At 39.4% G+C, this 18187-nt stretch overlaps 1 protein-coding gene across 1 annotated transcript in view; it reads left to right on the top strand.

Moving 5' to 3' along the window:
- WDFY4 (WDFY family member 4) overlaps positions 1 to 18187 on the top strand; it is a 121151-nt gene that overhangs the window by 3006 nt on the left and 99958 nt on the right. Inside the window, exons 3-12 of the mRNA XM_017839592.1 lie at positions 3306 to 3420; positions 3990 to 4093; positions 5469 to 5615; positions 5994 to 6183; positions 7322 to 7511; positions 9452 to 9612; positions 9985 to 10437; positions 11616 to 11720; positions 12581 to 12771; positions 15278 to 15900. Coding sequence (XP_017695081.1) covers positions 3306 to 3420; positions 3990 to 4093; positions 5469 to 5615; positions 5994 to 6183; positions 7322 to 7511; positions 9452 to 9612; positions 9985 to 10437; positions 11616 to 11720; positions 12581 to 12771; positions 15278 to 15900 — 2279 coding nt within the window. The remainder of the gene's footprint in view (positions 1 to 3305; positions 3421 to 3989; positions 4094 to 5468; positions 5616 to 5993; positions 6184 to 7321; positions 7512 to 9451; positions 9613 to 9984; positions 10438 to 11615; positions 11721 to 12580; positions 12772 to 15277; positions 15901 to 18187) is intronic.

Below are 18187 nucleotides of genomic sequence, written 5' to 3'. Positions count from 1 at the left end.
TCTGCTTTTAAAATGGCATGCTGAAAATTTCACTGTTTTTTTTGAGGCAGCACACTAACAACCTTTGTGCTTGGAGCAGCAGTCATCTATTTTGGTTTTTTTCTGTACTGTTTTCAGACCTCCTGTCTTCCTTCTTCTTGAAGGTCCATGGAAAACACACATCCTTTATCTTTTGAGGGTATTAATTCATCCCAATGAAGACAGGCTTTGCTGTGGAAGATAGTCTCTCCAAACTGCTCCCTCCCCATCTTGTAAGCAAAAGGCTTTTTGTGGAATTCTTCTGCTGAGCTTTTCCTGCCTCAAACTTAAAATAAAATTGAAATTCCAAGATCTCCAAGTTTCTGAGTTGTCTTGCAGCTTTAGTTTTTGAATACCACATAATGAACATGAAGTAAGCAAGTCTTGGTGTGATAAGATTATATACAACATCTTTACATTTGCTGATCATTAACTATGAATAACAAGGATGCCTTTCACGTGGCGGTAATTTTCAGAGGCCCTTGGTGGTCCAGTGGTTAGGGTGCAGGACTCTCACCGCTGCGACCCGGGTTCGATTCCCGGCCCCCCGGGCAGATGGAGCTCGTTAGCCCTGTGTGGCAATCCATCTAAGAGAAGGTCATTCTAAACAAACCTACGTCCTGAGACCCTCACTGCCACTGTCCAAGCTTGCTCGGCCCCGGCAGATGAACCTCAGGATTAAAGGGTGGGCTCAGTTCAGCGCACGCTGTGTCTCACCTAAAAAATCCACTGCGCAGGCTCGAAGGGTTAATGACCTTTCCCAAATCTTCGCTCTCGAAGACTGGCCATTATAATTTTCAGAGGACTGAGAGAGTTGTTTCTGAACAAAGGTGATAAAAGTTATAAAATCTAGAAGTCTTAGGAATTTGAAATTGGACAGCAAAGAAGGAAATTGCTTATTTATCATGACACATGAGAAATAAAATTTAGTACCACTGTGTCAAAGGACAATTGTTCTCAGGAGGCAAGGTGAGTATTGCTGAGGGGCTGGCAATGTTGTACATATGCATACCCATTGCGTGTCTCCTTTCTGCAGGGCTGAACTTCACACGCTTTGGGATTCTAGAAACTGATTTCCTGAACTGCAGTAAGGCTTGCAAAAAGAGGATTTAAAATTTTTAAAGGAAATTTTGGCTACAGAATATATTCAGAATGGAGATATGAATTTTTCATTAGCTTAACACTTGATTTTATGCCCCGAGAGAGAGATTCTTCCCCCCACTTTTCTTAGATGTACTAGTGGAGCTTTGCAGGGCTTTGCAGGCATTTAAGTTTAGAAATGTGACTAGAGCATTTTAACCTTACATCCTTGATTTAAGAGATCTTTAGCTCTTACTCAGTTGGCTGGAGAGAGGGGGCACTAACCAGGAGACACCTCGGATATGGGGGCTCATTACTCATTGATACTCCTTGACATAGAAAGAAAAGGTGTAGGAGGAAAATGTTAGCCATCTGCTTGTGATTCAGGCCTAGGGAGTCATTTTAGTGTGCCTTCTGTGTCTTCCTTCTCGGTGCCTCAGAAAGTATCAGAACGTTCTATTGCATGGCTGGCTTTTGAACTAACATCTCTCCGTGAACTATGGAGTAGGAAGGACAGATGGTAAAAGCAGACACGGGGAACTTGTGACAGAATCTTAAACATGTAGAAACAGACTTAAGAGGAAGAAAGAAAATCATATTACGTTGATACCATATTATTCGAGTTTCGCCTGAAGGCAGACATCCTGGAATGGAGTCAGGTTAATATGCTTCCAGATACAGATCTTCTATAGGCTCGAACATGAATATGGAAATAATTAGGTCTGTTCTTAAAGGGCAGTGTATTCTAAAGATTGATGTCTGACCCATGGAACGATCACCAATAAAATTAAATCAGAACATTAGTGGCCCAGTTTGTAGGGAGAAGGACTGGTAGCATTGCTATGAACATTTGATGACTGGGTTTTTTTCTGAGAAAGGGTGTAGCTTAATGACAAGCATTGTATATCCTGAAGTGGCTGTAGGTTTCTTGTCATTGTGTTTGCCCAGCTTGCTTCTGTTCTTTAGATATCTTCCCTCCCTTCTGCATCAAAAGTGGAGGAATTGATGGATCTTACTCACAACTGAGTATCTCTGCAAAAAACTTATGGTCAAAATCTGAAAAACTAGTTTGTTTTTAATATGATTGATTGATTGATTGATTGATTGAAAATTATTGATAGGCACACTGTGCAATTGCATTTCACTCTTGTAGCACAGAAAGAAAAGTTGGGTGCATTTTACTGTGTTGGCTGCAGTAAAATGAAATAAAAAGTAGGTGCTTGCCTGATTACTGACAGACAACTGGCACTACATGGGGAAAAAAATAGTTTGTCCACAAGCTGCCATCCATGATGAAATAACAAGGAGTTGAAAGCGTGGTAGGGAAGGAAATATTTGTAGATCTTCTTTTACAAAGAGTTACACTTATTTCTTGGCAAACAATATTATATTTGCTCCAAACTATTTTAGGAAAATGTCATTATTTTTCTTACCTTCCTTTTATAATCTGAACTTACAGTGTGATTTTTCAGAGCTTCTAGAAGGAGACTTTTGTAAAGAAATTTTCAAGGTTGCTGGGGACAGAGGTGTCTCAGGCTGGTTTTTAGAGGTGAATGCTGAACTGTTGCTAATACATTAATGTATATAGCATTAGATGCTCTGTATAAAAGTAATGGTACCTGCTTGTTGGAGGCCAGTTGGATGTGATAGTATTAGTCTGCTGGAATTTTTTTTTTTATTGCTCTTGAATTTTTTTTCCCCAAAGGCAGAGTTACATTTAAGAGGGGATCTGTTTGCCAAACTGAGAATTAACAAGTCTTGCTATTATCTAGTAAGCTTTGCATTTAATTACTTGTCCGTTCTTGAACAAGTAAATAATAAATTTATTTATAAAATGTTTATAAATTTGTTTTTCTTCAGGGTGTTTATGTTGTATTTTGAAAGGGACTAGCATAATTTTTGATACAAAGGATTAGTGACAGAGAGTATGACAAATATTTACATTGTTTTGATTGTACTCAATGCAGAAAATACTGTAAAAGCTCTCTAGTAGGTGTGTTATGTGATTCAAAGGGTTGACTTCTGTATCTGTAGTGTTATACTCCTTTCTGTCTGGAAAAGGCTGCTTAATGGACTATACTGGATGGAAAGGGAATTTTGCAGGGGATTGTTAGCTTTATCATTCTTTCTTTATATTTATTAGTATTTATCAGTCTACCAAAGACATGATATGTCAGAAAGACTTAACAGTTGTGCTTGGATTTCAGGCCTGGGAACAGTCTGCTGGAGTTGTCGTATTCCCCAACATTCAGCTGTTAGCCAGTGAGGTTTCCAAGCTTCTGACTAAAGAAATTAAGAGGACCCTCAATGGCAAACCTGCAGGTAAGGATCTCTTACCATATCCACTGGATCCACTTGTTCTGGAAATGTGCTGTCTTTCAGCTGTCCTCTGTGCTGGAAATAAAGAGGGAATAGGAAAATACTGTGTATCAAGCCAGATATTTCAGTAGGTGTGAGCTGGCACTTGTTTTAGGTGATTGCACTGAAGACCTGGCCTTGCTGATCTTGGGTTTGGAACTTCTGTAGCTGGAAATGTATAATGTATAATGCATTAAGAGTTAAAGAGTAGGTTACACATTATTCTGAGGAGCTTTTTTTAATGAGAAAAATACTGCCAGCCACACATGGCTTTCCTGGTGGCTGTTGTACATTCTTTGCACTGTCAGCTGACAGGCTTCGTGAACTGAGCTGGTATTCCCAGTGAAATTTCTCAGCTTGAGACATAGTTTACATGAACTGACCTGAGCCTGATGCTGGGTCAAAATAATTTTATGTCTTTCTGTTCATTCAGTGGACTCCTGCTACTGTAATTTTGTTAAATTTGTCAGATCTATTAAGAATCTGCATCAACACAGCATTTTCATCTTTGATTTATGTTTTTGTGGTAACAGAAGAAGCTCGTCTGGCTTTGGAGCAATTCCTGCTACAGAAAGTGGAAGCAGAAGATGGCCATTTGCTCCTGAAATCAGTGTATCTGCTCTCACAGACTGACTTGGTAAGAGAAATTACTGTAGAGGACTTTTTTCTTTTGATTTCAGAGGAACTGTGTAGCCACCCCAACAGTGGGACACCTAAGTCTCAGTGTTTGCATTATCCCCAGTTCTTGGAGCTTCAGTATGCCCAGGGTGTACAATCAGAGGACACACCACCAGGTCTATAGGCCAGGCTTTTCTGAAAGAGAGAAGTAAGCACTATGTGCTTTCAGATACCCTTTTTGTTTTGATGATCAGACAGCTATTTTTTCTAGTGTTCCTCTGCTTTTTCTTTTCCTCCCCCCCCCTCCTTGTGTATTACTGCTCTTCAGCCTTTCTTTATCACTCCAATTTACATATCAAAAAGGTAACTAGTAGGGACCTGTATGCCTGGTAATGCAGTAGTTGAATTTTCCATCCTGATAGACTCTTGCTTTGAAGCATTTCACAAATTCTACATTTACAGCCATCTTGAATGCGGACTGGCATCAGCAGTACAGCCTGCTGATGGGCATCAGTGATGTGTTTATCCACGACATTTAGTTGAGTCTTATTCAAACACACAAAAATAAAATTTTTCTGTCAGATTCTAGGGGACATGTTCTGTGTCAAAAGGACCTCCATAAAATTATATATAGTTAGCTACAGCATGAAGTTTCTGATGAGCTTTGTGTTTTTCACAGATTTAAGACACTGCTATTTTTTGTAGCACACAGACTCACAAAACTTCATATCACAAACCTCATTCTTCTGTTTAATTTGCTTCTGGTTTTTGCTCTGATTACTGTATGCCAAGCACACACACTGGGACTTCTCTGGAAGCTGTACACAGCCATGGTGAAAACAAGAATAAGTGTTGAGAAACACTATGAAGAAACTGTCTCTTGCATTTATGAATCCTATAATTAGAAGTGTGTGTGCAGTTAAAAAAAGCAAAGGCATTATAGCTAAATTGCTGTCATGCTGAGTCAAGGAGGGAATGAAGAATTCATGCTTCTAACATACCAGGCCTCTGTAGCTGCAGGGTGTCCTGGAAACTAATGGTAAAGGGGGCACTGTCTGTCCCTGGCCTTGCTGCTGGTTCAGCTGATAGTTAGTTTTCAGGTTGTGTGCTTTATTGACTGTAGGTCTCTATATGCAGGACATAGAATCTCTGTCAAGGCTGTAGTGGGAAGTCCTGGGAACATCTATGGCAACACATGGTTAGTGTATTTACTTCTGCCAAATGGATTTGTACAGCCATGCTGTATGATAGCCAGTCTTGTGTGCCCTGGAGTACTCATAAGGATAAAATGCTCAAGTAGCTCTTTCATCTGCCGTGATTACTCTCAGTGTGTAGAAGCACAAGAAAACTGTGGTCAGCTTCTGGAGGGACTGATCTTTATTTTGCTTACTTAGAGAACTTTGTGGAACATCATTGGATCTGGACTTCCAGCTGCTCTGATGCAGTGCCTGTACCTTTTCTTCACTTTTCCTCTGAAGAAAACCAGTGATGATGGAGAGACAAGTGAGGATGACACTCAAACTCAGGAAATGCTTGTTGAGGTGAGATGTGCCTCTGGGATTTCATTTGTCCTGGGCACTCAGATACACTTAGGCTCTTAGCTGGTGATTGATTCAAACTGCCACAAAAAGAAGCAATTTTGTACTGAAAACTGTTGAACAAGCATCAGGAGCAGTATAAAACAATCTGAGATGATGCCACTATATCTCTTATTTTTTTATTTAACAAAACAGTGTGACTTTAAGTGGGAAAAAATCCATTAAGAATATCCTAGTGGTAGTTTTATTTGTTCATTTCACTGCTGCTACTTTCTCGTGACATTATTATCAAACTTATAATTCCTTCTGCCAATGGGTTTTTCTTCATCTCCTGGATATTTGCAGAGGTTTTATTGTAGCTGATGTTTGTTTGCTTTTCAGATAATGCTTAACATGTACAAAGAGGAACAAGGTGTAGAGGAACTTCTGGCAGCTGATAAGCTTCAATCATTAATTATAGCAACTGCTTCTCTCTGGGACCAGTGCAGTCAGTCGTGGAAAGTACCTACAGGCCGTGTTCTGAGAACAATTTCAAAGACTCAGACCAAAAACAGCATCATGTACCTACAAGGTTTGGTTTAGTAATTTGGCTATTCCTTTCCTCATAGTTCCACTGAGAATGAATTCTCAAAAGAATTCTCCCCAGGATGGATTTTTACCTCTACATCATCTGATAGTCAGTCAACTGCAAAGAATGGGCTCTTGACTTTGTAGACAGGAGCTTTATTAGCTCTGATAGCCATCTGGAAACTGAGGAGTTTTTAACACAAAAAATAAAATTACAGGCAAGAGACAATCCCACTTGATCACACTGATGTAGGCAAGAGCAAGTTGTAATATGCTTTTCCTTAAGTTATGTGACTCAGTCTGTGAGCCTAAGATTCATGAACACTAAATACAGGGCTAGAGGCACTGCCAGAGAAATAGTGTCCTTTGGGACAACATCGTAATTGGATGAGTTACATCCTCATTTCTTCCTAGGCTTTATTAATATAAGGAATTTTTTGTTGTTGTTTGTTTGTTTATTTGTTTATTGTTATTGAGAAGTGAAAAGGCCACAAGTCTCAATTTCTTAGAAGGGAAAAAAATAGTTTTATAATGCAAACCTTACTGTCAGTATTCCTTGTCATGGAATAACTGCATATAGGTATTTTTATTTTTTAAACTAAAAATTTGGCTTCCTCGGTGACATTGAAAGACCTGTTTAGACATTTTTGAAGCTGTCCTGGAAGGACTGGGTGTCAGATTAGACAAGAAAACTAGGCATTGCTGCTCGGAGCAAAATGTGTGTACCCCATTACATATGCCTCATCGAGTAAAGAATTAATCTGTGAACTCTGCACAGAATGTGTGGTTGACTTAGTAACAGAGAGTTAAATTTGTTAGTCTCTGCTTACCTTGTACTCAGACAGCTGGAATCACTGTATATGAATTTTGGTGAGTGGATGGGATGGAAGTTTTGTACTCCTGAGACTAAATCAGCTTCTGTGGGTTAAGCAAAGAAATGCATGCATACTGTAAAGCCATCAATGTTCTTCATGTAGCTTCTGAAATGAGTGTGATATTCATATCTCTTCTTATCTGTTCTGTCAGAAAAAGACTTAATTGACTACTGTTTTACTGAGAAATAACTTTTCAAACTTGTTTTATTTTTGTTAGTAATTTTGAACTTGTTTGACTGAATACCTGCTATATGTTTTTTTCCACAGCTGTGGACTGCATTAAAATAGCTGTTCAGAATCTCTTTAAACTGGTTGATACTCTACCTGCTTCTGATGTGTGTGAAGCTGCTAGTATTGTCTTGTGCTTTGTGAAAGATTCTTATCCCGTATCATCAGCTTTATTAACAGAATTTGAAAGTAATGATGGCTACCAACTCCTGCTAAAAATTTTACTCAGGTAAGCAGAGAGGTTTTTAGTAGGCTTCTACAGGATGGTAAAACTTCATTTTCAGAATGCATGGGGGTCTCTTTGAAAATATGAATCAAAAAAGTAATCCTGTGTGAATGCAAAGGCAGTAATAGCGACCTTGACATTGAGTCTGTCATTGCTGTTTTAGGAAGGGAAGCAGTACATAACTTTTTCTACTGAAACCATAACAGAAGGAGAACAGTATAGGAGAAGTTAGTCTGCAGTGGGATAGGGACTTTCTGAACACAAGACAAACATTCTTCAACAATTAATATTACAGGGGATGCAGGTCAGAGACATTTGTCTCAGTTAAGATGAACTCTTGATCCAGAAATGCAGTCAGCTAGGGAGGGAAACACCATGTTTCCCTCCTTGCTGTGCAGAAAACAAGCAAGCAAAGCCCACCCAAACTTAGATCTGAAAAGTTTATCTTCTTCAGAACCAAGATGAGAATGAACATATCAGGAAAAAGTCCTTGCTAGTTATCCTAATCAAAAGTACAAAGCAGAATCTGTTGCTCTCCTTGTCAGCTTGTGTTGTCTAAGCAGGCTCTGAGTTTGCTGTGTCAAAACAGTACATTATACAGTTCCCCAAAGACACTGAGGGGCTTTGTTCTGCTTTTTGTAATATCATTTGAAGAGAGTATTTCCAGATCTTTTTGTTTCCATTCTGGCTTTGCCTACTCTTGTACTACTTCCATGCTTGTGAGAGTTCTGGTCCCTGAACAAAGACTGGGGTGGGGAGGGTGGTTTTGAATTTGGATCTAGAGGATTATAATTTGAATCATGAACTCAAAGGTATTTGTGAGTATGATTTCTCAAGATTTTTGAATGGCACAAAATTATTAACTTCTTTACAGACAACCAGAGATTGTCTAGCTTTCTCTTATAAATAAGCTGTGTTGAAATGCATATTTCTGGTTAAATTCTAACCACATAAGGGGAGAAACACAGGATCTTTTTCAATGAATCCCCTCCATCCTTTTTAACTGATGTAACTAGGCTGGGGAGACAGAAATAGCATTCAGGTGCTCAGGGCTTCAGATTGGTCTCCGTTCCCAGCATATACTGCCATAAAGGGATAGATGGAGAGCTTCTTTCCACAGTGTTTTGTGTGACCAGGTTTCCTATTCTCTGATGTTTAGAATTTTTTTAAGGTAAAAATAATCTTGCTAATAGCATTCTTTCAAAGAGAACATTTGCTCTCTTTTTCTTTTTTCTTGTTTAGATGAAACCAGAACATTTTGTTTTGTTTTCTTCTAAGATTTTTCTAGCTTCTAGTATCAGTGTGTTGCTCTGCCACTAGCCCATGCCCAAATGCTGCAGTTTTCCTTAAGACCTGACCCCTCTAAGCAGTACAGAAGAGGATGACACGATAAGCAGGTCTCTGTCCTTTGACACTCTCACTTCAGTCTATGAACTATGGCAAATCTGGAGTTACAGTTCAAACTATTTCCTTACATGGGAGAGACATGCCATCTTTATGTCTGATTCACAAAGCTCAGGCAAAACAACATCTTTTTCTTCCTCAGGCTTGAGATTTTTCTGTTATTAATCTCAGTTAGCAAGTTCCTTATCTTGCCAACCATATACCCACCTCTTAATATGAAGTGTCTGTTTTAATTTTTTGAACCCTCACAAAATTTAAACTTTTACTCCCCAAGCCAGACATTTTTTTTTGTAGATAATTACTTTTTTTAAAGGATACATAGCTGGACTAAATTCCAACACTTATCTTCCTTTTCTTCAGAAGACTCTTACAGAGTCACTTCAGTTTCTTTCAGTCTGTAAGTTTTCTTCTGCTTCAGAACTCTACCATGGTGTAGAGTTACTGTATGTAGCTCCTATGTGCTCAGTACCCAATGATATATCCAAAATGTTTGTATTATAAAGGTATCAACATATGACTGTCCCAAATTTTGTTCCTAGATGTGAGGGGTTGCAGCAAAATGAAGGAGACCCTTATTTGGACGAGATCGTGGACATGCTGACTTGCCTTACAACTTGTGGAAAAACTGAACTGAAAGTTTCTGGCAATATTGTACACCCACAACTACCACACTTTGATTTTGAATGGACACGGTCTTCTGGTACAGTATATATATATATATATGTATGTATGTATGTATGTATGTATACACACATGTGGCTATGTAGGCAGGTCATAGAAAGATGAAGCTCCATTCATTTTCCGTCTGGATATGGAGGAAGGAGTATGAAACGGCACCTTCTGATTTATGTGTTTAATGTTGCAGGAGTCTGAATGCTCCCTCACATCAAGCTGAAATGACCATGCCATCTGTAGGGTCTGATCCAAGGTCAAGAATATACCTCCCAGTCACATCCCTTGTGTCTTTTATTCTTATTTCCACTTTCAGGCATGAGTTAATATTACAGTTATGGTGACTGCATACTTAACTAGCACTCCTGTAAAAATGATCTCATCTGGTTTTATCCCACAGGAATGACAGTGAAAAACCTCCAGGCTTTTCAGGTGTTGCAGTCCATTTTCCAGAAAAGTAATGATCAGCACCTGTGTGGAAGAATCTTGGCAGCAATTGGTACCATATGGGCTTGGGACAGAGTGAACTTCTTTCTTCTGGAATGGACACTGCAACCTATCAACCAATTTACTGACATAATCCATTTCAAACCATACCCAGTCCAAGTCCAGTTCTTCAGACTGGTGGAGTCCATAGTCCTAGACCTGTCCTATGTCCCGCATGAAATTTTGAAGAAGGTTCAGTATTTGATAAAGGAAAACATAGTACCATTCTGCACCTTAACAGCACTCCAGTGTCTTCTCAGCATGACCCAGAAGGACCTGTTATTCAGCGATATATTCCGTGACTCTGGGCTCTTAGGCCTGCTGCTGGCACTTTTGAGGAAGCAAGCCAAGATCCTGAGGAAGTCAGGTACAATCTAATGCCACTCACAATGTCTTGTATTACTAAGGCAGATCAATAGGAATGAATAATCTCTTTCTACAGTAAATTTATGTATTTTATACACTGAGTAGCTAGATGATGTCTGCAAGCCAGCTGGCCTAAATTTTTGACACATTAAGCTGGGTCCTCTCTGAAATCTTTGCTGTTTGTTGTTCTGTTCACTAGTCTAAACAGTTCTGGGTTATTCTTCACTAGTGTATGATGAATTATTCTGGACAGTGCCCTTCAGCCACATTTTTAAACAGGTCTTAATCTGGGGTTCTCTAGGATGCCATCTTGAGACTGGGGCAAGAAAGAGCATTCCACAAAGCTTAGTTCCTCTGAAAATAACATTTTAATCCTCAGTAATAATGACGGGAAGAAGTTTATTGAATTTTGGCCAGATGTTACCCACAATTACTACCTCCCCTTGTGATAGAGTTATATCCTAGCATGAAAACAGGAAGGTAATAGTCCTAGTGTGGTAACTGTGGAGTACAGCTGACTTAGGAGACAGACTCATGTATTTAAAAGTTTATAACTGCTATTTTAAAGAAAGAAAAATTCATTATGGTATTTTCTCTACTATATTAATTGGGAAATGCCTTTAAACTTCAGTGCAAGAGTAATTTAGTAAAGGAGGAGGGACCCAAAGTACTAGGCATAACTTCTGATGCAGCAAGAATAATTGAATTATTTATACACATTTATTCCAAGCAACAGGAGGGTTATGAATATCAACAGAAGTTTTGGAGTGCAGACATCCATCACCTGCAAGGACACTTAGATTTGCATTCTTGATATCAGAAAACTAGGTACAAGAGTTTATAAGGTACATAAGGATTGCCAGGATTAATACCAAAGTTCTTGAAAACTTACCTTCTGGTTATGAGCTGGTGCATAGGGGCCTTCTTCTGTCTTGCATTACATTTCACCGCTTTAGATAGCTTGGTGATGTAAATGTTACAGAATGAATGATAGAATGGCTATGTAATTGGTAAATTTAAACACAGGGAAGAGGGACAGATGAGAAGACATTATCACTACTCCCCTCTCTTTGTTTCCAGAAATTTAGCCTAGAATTTGCTGGAGAACTGGTTTGATGTGCTTTAGCTACAGTTATCCTTGTCTTATATATTGTATTATGACTTTAAATATACTGACAGCTGGAACTGATCTGCCTGGTCTGGAAGAAGGCACTGAGAAGGAATTAAATGCTGTGATGCTGAAGATGGTGGCTGCCCTTACAGCGAGGTCCGTGAGGAACACAGGTAAGAAAATACAGCTGACTGCATTACCATTATGATATTTAGTGGTAAGTGGCCATGCTCTGAAGGAGTGCCAATAAATTTTCTTACTTTTGTGCTTCAGTCAAAAGCAGAGGACAGAAGCTAGAAGCATAGGGATAACAGGAAGAAATATGACAAAGGTATTCTTCTCATCCTGGATACTGAACTTTATCCCAGTAGTCAGCTTTTTTCTTCATCAATGTGGATCCTCCTGAAGTGGTTAAATAGAATAGACAAACTTAGCTTGTGGAAAACAAGAGTGTGTATGTGACTGTTGTGCATTGTTTGTTCATCAGGATTTTCTTCCATTGTATCTATTACTTGAAATCTTGATTGGATCATATGCATGCTGAGTGACACTCCTACATTAGTGTTGGCATACCTAAGAGGTCTGTGTGTAGGGAATCTTGTGGAACATAGTAATAGAGAAATGAACTCTACTGCATAGAGGAATGCAGTCAATTCATTGTGGAAACCAAGAATCATCAGGTTTGCAACATCTTACACAGGGTAAATATATTGTCAGAAACCATCACAAAGTTCCCTTCCTAAGTTAAAGAGATGGTTAAGCTGAAAACTAATAAGGTGTCTTTTTTCTTTTCACTCAGTATTGTATTGGGAAGCTGTCATCTCTGACAATTGGAAATCATGGTCATCCAGTCATTTTATCCCTAGTTGTTCTTGTGCCACTCAGTTGTGTCATCTTTAGCTTAACCGGCTGCTCCTCTTACCTGTCCTGCTGTATTTGTAGAAATGTGGCACTCACACCAACACTGAAAATCTGCCTGTAAAAACTACAAGCAAAGGATAATTTAAGTAACAGATACCATATTTTCCCCTAGTTGTTCTGAAGGACTATGGAATGGTGCCATATATCAAGATATTTTTGGATGATGAGTGCTACAGGAGTGCTACTCTCAGTATCTTGGAGCAGCTGTCAGTTATCAATTATGAAGAATATATGAGCATTATTATTGGGGCCCTCTGTTCTTCTACTCAAGGGGAACTGTCGCTGAAACTAGATCTGCTGAAGGTAATTAATGTGGCTCTCACTTGGGCACTGTTTTCTTGGAAACTTCTTGGCTTTGTGGCAAATTGTTTTTCATGTCACCACAGTCTTTTTATCAAGGTGGTAAATGCAGAATAAAAAAGAGCCATGGGCCAGATCTTGACTGTGGTAAATCAGGCACTTTGATTTTTAGGAATGCATGTATGGTCAACACCTTCACTGAGTATCAGATTATGAAGTATTTTGAAGACTTAAATAGGAATGGAGAAGGGAGAAATGGAAATGCCAAAGGCACAATTGTACGAGCAATTCTATGTAATGTGACAGAGAAAAGAGAAACAAATGTGAATGAAAGTGGAGATGTGGAGAGAAGATGTGAGATGTAAAGGAGAAAGATTGGAAGGGAGAGGGTAGACATGATATGAACAGCTTGATTCTGATAAGTTTCCAAGGCTGAAAGTTTACTGTCCTTAATTTTGTCATCTCTTACCACCAGTGTCGTGGGAAAAGAGATGAGGTGATGGAAAGGAGGAGTTTTATGAATATTTGGAGAAAGAAATAAGAACTATTCATAGCCTCCATTATGTTTACAGAGGGTCTGATCTGTAAGCAATGAAACGGGGGAAGGAATCACTGTGCTTTATTTTGTTTTAGGTCATAGGCATCAAATTGAAAAGCAACAGTGTTAAAAGCACTGATTTTAAAGTTTCATTCTACCTTCTCTGCCAAGTGTGAATGGAATTCACCTTTCAGCACAATATAACAATTTCTTCTGTCATGAAAGAACAATGTTACTTAAAAAAAAAAAAAAGAAAAAGGTTGTAGCTTTGATTTGAAACAGTAAACTTTAACGATATCTGTGGAAAAGTTGAGTATGGTGTCCAAACTAATATGAAAATAAATGCAACTTCAGTGTCTAATTTTGACAAATGATAACTGTATTAAAGCATAATATAAGCAAATGAATTTATTATCTTTATCCATTGGGACTGTGATTGTGTTACACACAAATTCAGATTGATTTGCTAATGTATATTTAGCTGTTAAAGCCTGAGCCCAAATGCAATTAGCACTGCCGTATTCCAGCGTGGCACGTGGACAATTATGAAGAATAACAAATAATGGAATGTGTGAAATAAATTCTGTTAACAGTAACTGAGTTAGGGGGTTTCCAGCAGACATCAGTTTTATAGATTCAAGACAGAGGAATACTAACTCATAGGTGATTAAATTCTAACTGAGTTAGAGCTGGAGGAAATGTGTTTACTGCTGACCTTCTCTGAAATGTGTTAAAGCCATCCTGATAACTTCAACTCTAAGTTATTAAATTTACTCCCTGTTCAAAGTCTCTGCCTGGTTTGATACATTATCATACAAAATTGAATGACAGTAATGGAGTTCCCCTTCCCCCTTCAGTTCTGGCAGCCCTCTCCCACAGTCCTAGGTCCTGTTATGGGCAAATATATTTCTTTTAGAAACTGTTCCTCTTCAGAAGGCTGTGAAGTGAAGCTCTTTCATCAGATATCTCTTGGGAAAGAGTAAATTTAACCCTTTCCAATGTGAAAAACTATGAATTCAAATGTGAAAAGACCCTGGTGCCTGTAGGAACATCATATTTACAAAACGAATTGTGCAACATTCCAAAAACTTGGGATGGATTACATTCAAATATACTAGTCTGTTTCCTTGCAAGCTCTTTTTTCTCACTAATTTTACTTCCACAGCTCTTAATAACTTGTCTAGATTTGTTTTAAAATGGCGAGCCCATAACATTCAAAATTGACAGGTGGCATAAGCTGGTTTTTTATGCATGTGTAATATTGGCAAGTGGCATTCATTTTTATGACTTTTTTTCGTCCAAAAAGTTGTGCAAACTTTAAAAATACCTCAGCTGAGAAAGATATTATTATTGCTTTTCTTAATGAGGAGAGCCTGCTCCTTGCAGCATTCTTTGTGCCATCATGAGTCACTGCTTTTTTGGAAAGGGCCTCCCCAGTCATATGAGCAAAAGTTGTGTGGCTTCTCATGCGTATTCAGGACTGCGGGAAGACTCGCTTAAAGAGAGCTGCACCTTCTTGTTGGTTTCTATATGAAGGTATTTACAATTGAATCTCTACTTTTATTTATTTAAGGCAAAGACAGGTTTCTTGAGTGAGCCTGAGAAGACTGATAAAAGAATAGCCAAAGGTATGAAACCACCTCTGGCCAAACTGACTAGGATATGTAATGCGAAAAATTTGATTTCTTTACTCGTTGTTGTGAGCACTATTCCCTACCGGTCAGGCTGACTCCACAGGTTGCTCCTCAGGGTGCATTCAAGTCTTGGTTGTATGACTCATTGGGTATACGGGGGAAGGGAGGAAGAGAAAAGTTGTGCAATGATGACCTTTATTTTGATCAACTTTTTTTTTTTGTATTTCAAAGAGTGAAATTTCAATGAAAGAATTCTGATACAAACTTGGAATTTTAAAATATTCTAAAGCTTCTTTGTTCCTTGATTTAAGTGCTCCTTTCTTCTCAATGTTTGTAGTCACTCTTGAGGATACTGGAGAGTCTCAAGAGCCATTCAGCTTTCAGAACCTGCAGTGGATTCAATGCGCTCCTGTCCCTCCTCTCAGACATGGAAGGTGCACTGCAGGACCCTCCATCTGGGCTGTGGACAGCATTTGGACAGAATTGCATATTGGAGCTTGTTTTCTACACACTTCAGGTGGTAACAGCTGCCCTGCACCTAGACCCTGTCAACAGCAATTTCTTCCAGAGGAGTGGTCTCTTTGAAAAGATGGCAGAGGATCTCGGATCACTTGGATGCTTCTGGACACAAGGGGAATGGCAAGGGGAATGGCAAATTCCTCTGAACCTTGAGAAGAAAAGGACGTTTGCAGAATTTTTGGATGCAGCTTTCTGTTCTTCAGAACCTTTCCCAATGTGGCTAAAGAACTGCATATGGATACTGAATTTTCTTGATCTCATGATAAAAGGAACCCTCCATCAGGAGAGCTACTTCAAGGAGAGAAAGCCAGAGATGGGAGAAACATCAAGAGGTGATCAGGAGGGACCCCAAACTCAAGAAGAGCATCCTGTTGCTTTCAAAATACCAGGCAACAAATTACCTGCCTCTGCCCATAGGCTATGGGGAAACCCTGAGGAGAAGTAAGTTTTTATTTGCCGCAGAAAATATAGTATGTGCATTTTATGTGGTAGTAAACTGAGGTAAGGTGTGATATAACCTAAGAACAAACAAATCAGTGTCACAATCCCAACTTTCAGGCTTCCAGGCAGCAGAAAGGTAACTGATGGTAAAAATTAGGGCATAAGGATTTAGTGGAGCAGTGGGACACAAAACCCAATAGTTGCAGAGTTTGTGCTGAAGGTTCTGACTCCTGCAATATGGGAGCAGGAATGGACTCTAAGGAAAGAATTGCTGGGACTTGCAACTTGTGCTTAGTCTCTGCTTGAGTCTGCCCCAACCAATTTTGACTTTTTCAATTATGTGGAAAGCTGCTTCTAGTCACCTGTTACATTAAAAATAGAAGTTATTTTAAGTTATTTTAAATGCTGCCCTATGCATATGTGTCCAAGCGCATGTGTGCAGACACGCTCTCATTCATTTATTCATGCTGAATTAGAGAAGATTGGAAAAGGAATAGTAATGCTGCCTCCCTCATTGAATGAAGGTTTATATAAAAATATATATCCTTCGTAGGAAGGAATGACTATAGCAGAAATCAACACAGCTGTCAGCTGTGAATCAGTTCTGAATAACTTGGATTTCGTAACTTGTGAGTTCTGTCCCTTCATTCAGCTGTAGCTTTATCTCGAATCTCTCAGTCCTTTTATCAAACACATTTCTGGCTGGAGTTATGCTTAAAAAGATTAAGCTGATAAGTGTGGGATTCCTTCAACCCTTATTGTAGTTTATTTCACAGTCATCTTCTAGGTTTAAAGACCAAGACATTAGCTCTACCACTTGTAGCAGCACTCACTGAAGTCAGCAGAGCTTTTGTTCCCCAAGTACTGGTCAGGCTGAGTAAGCATTTCTGGTTATATTTACACTTGTTTGAAGCAACAAGGAAAACGTACAGTAGCTTTCTTTGTTCCTTGTGCAGCGGATTTTGAAGTAGTCATGGAGATGTTTGCTCCCTATTACCACTCTTAATTACACTGTAAGCTTCTGGTTGGATACTCAGTGCTGGGGAGAGGAGTTGGTAGCTCTGGAGGAATGAATGCTCTTTTCAAAGTAGATCTTCGTAGCCCAATTTGGGAGAACATGGGTTAATGTGTAGAGAGTATACAGATGGTGGTAGTTGTGTTGCTTAAATGTGTAATAAGAGAGGATATGGGAGAAAGAGTAGATCAGTGGCAATGCTGGGAAAGGTATGACTCTGTCTTCTAATTGTCTTTCTCAAATCATTAGATGTGAAATGTAAAGCAAGGCTTCCTATGTCCTTGTGTTGTTTTGCCTGCTGAGCTGCAAGGCTGTGAAATAACTCAGTAGCATTCATGGAGAAATTAATCCTGTAAATTGGGATCCATTCCATTCACAGTGTCTTTTTCAGGACCTTTTGGCTTTGGTTCTGGGATATGAAGACACAAGAGGGAATCAAATTAGCCAGAGGTGCCTGGAGACTGTCCATGACAAATGTATGCAAACGCAGAAGAGGAACATGTACTGGAAAGCTGTCAATCATCAGGCCACATAGCCTGGATACTTTAAATTTTATGAAAATAAAAATAAGAAATCAAGTTCCCATAGTTTCTGCAAGCCTGTAGTTCCCCTGATGCAGCTTCCTCTCAGCTATATTCCAAACTCACACTTCCCCCTGAAGAAGGCTTCAGGCTGCAACTATGCAGCTTGAAAGGAGGAACTTGAGTGCAGTCAGTGTAGGTGGCCTGTGATGTCCCATCCTACAACCTATATTTAACATCCCAAAGTTAGTATTTTAGTGCTGGATAATATTCTAGCCTCTTACACTGTCCTGTGGTCAGTGATGCTGCAAGCTGCTGGGCCACGGGGGAATTGACCCTGTCATTCCCATCTCAAAAACAGCCCTCTGTGTTCCTGCTCCTGCAGTAATGTTTGAAACACCTTCTGTGACAGATTGGTTTCTGGTTTTCCTTTTGCTCCTGGTGATTTGACATAGCTTGCTGCAAGCTGTGTTAACTGAGGCTGATCTCTTTGGGAGGGAAGCCCTTCTTTGTGCCCACCTGAGCAGAATGGCTGCTGCAACTGCTGTTACTACAGACTCACTGTGCTAATGGCTCTTCAGGTTCTTTGTGACGTCTCATTTTGTCCCCAAACCCTCTTATTTATCTTATTTTTAAGTAGCAGCCAGTGCAGAGCAGATTTGTGATTCGTAGCATGATACTGGTGACATAGATGGAGTGGACTCGTGTGGTTGTCTGGATCGCCCTTGTGCTGTGGTGTGGGTGCTGGTTT

This window comes from Lepidothrix coronata, unplaced genomic scaffold (assembly GCF_001604755.1).
Source record: "Lepidothrix coronata isolate B3197 unplaced genomic scaffold, Lepidothrix_coronata-1.0 Scaffold8, whole genome shotgun sequence".
NCBI lineage: Eukaryota > Metazoa > Chordata > Aves > Passeriformes > Pipridae > Lepidothrix > Lepidothrix coronata.
The sequence above is the reverse complement of the archived record's forward strand: the minus strand, read 5'-3'. Positions and strand labels throughout refer to the sequence as shown.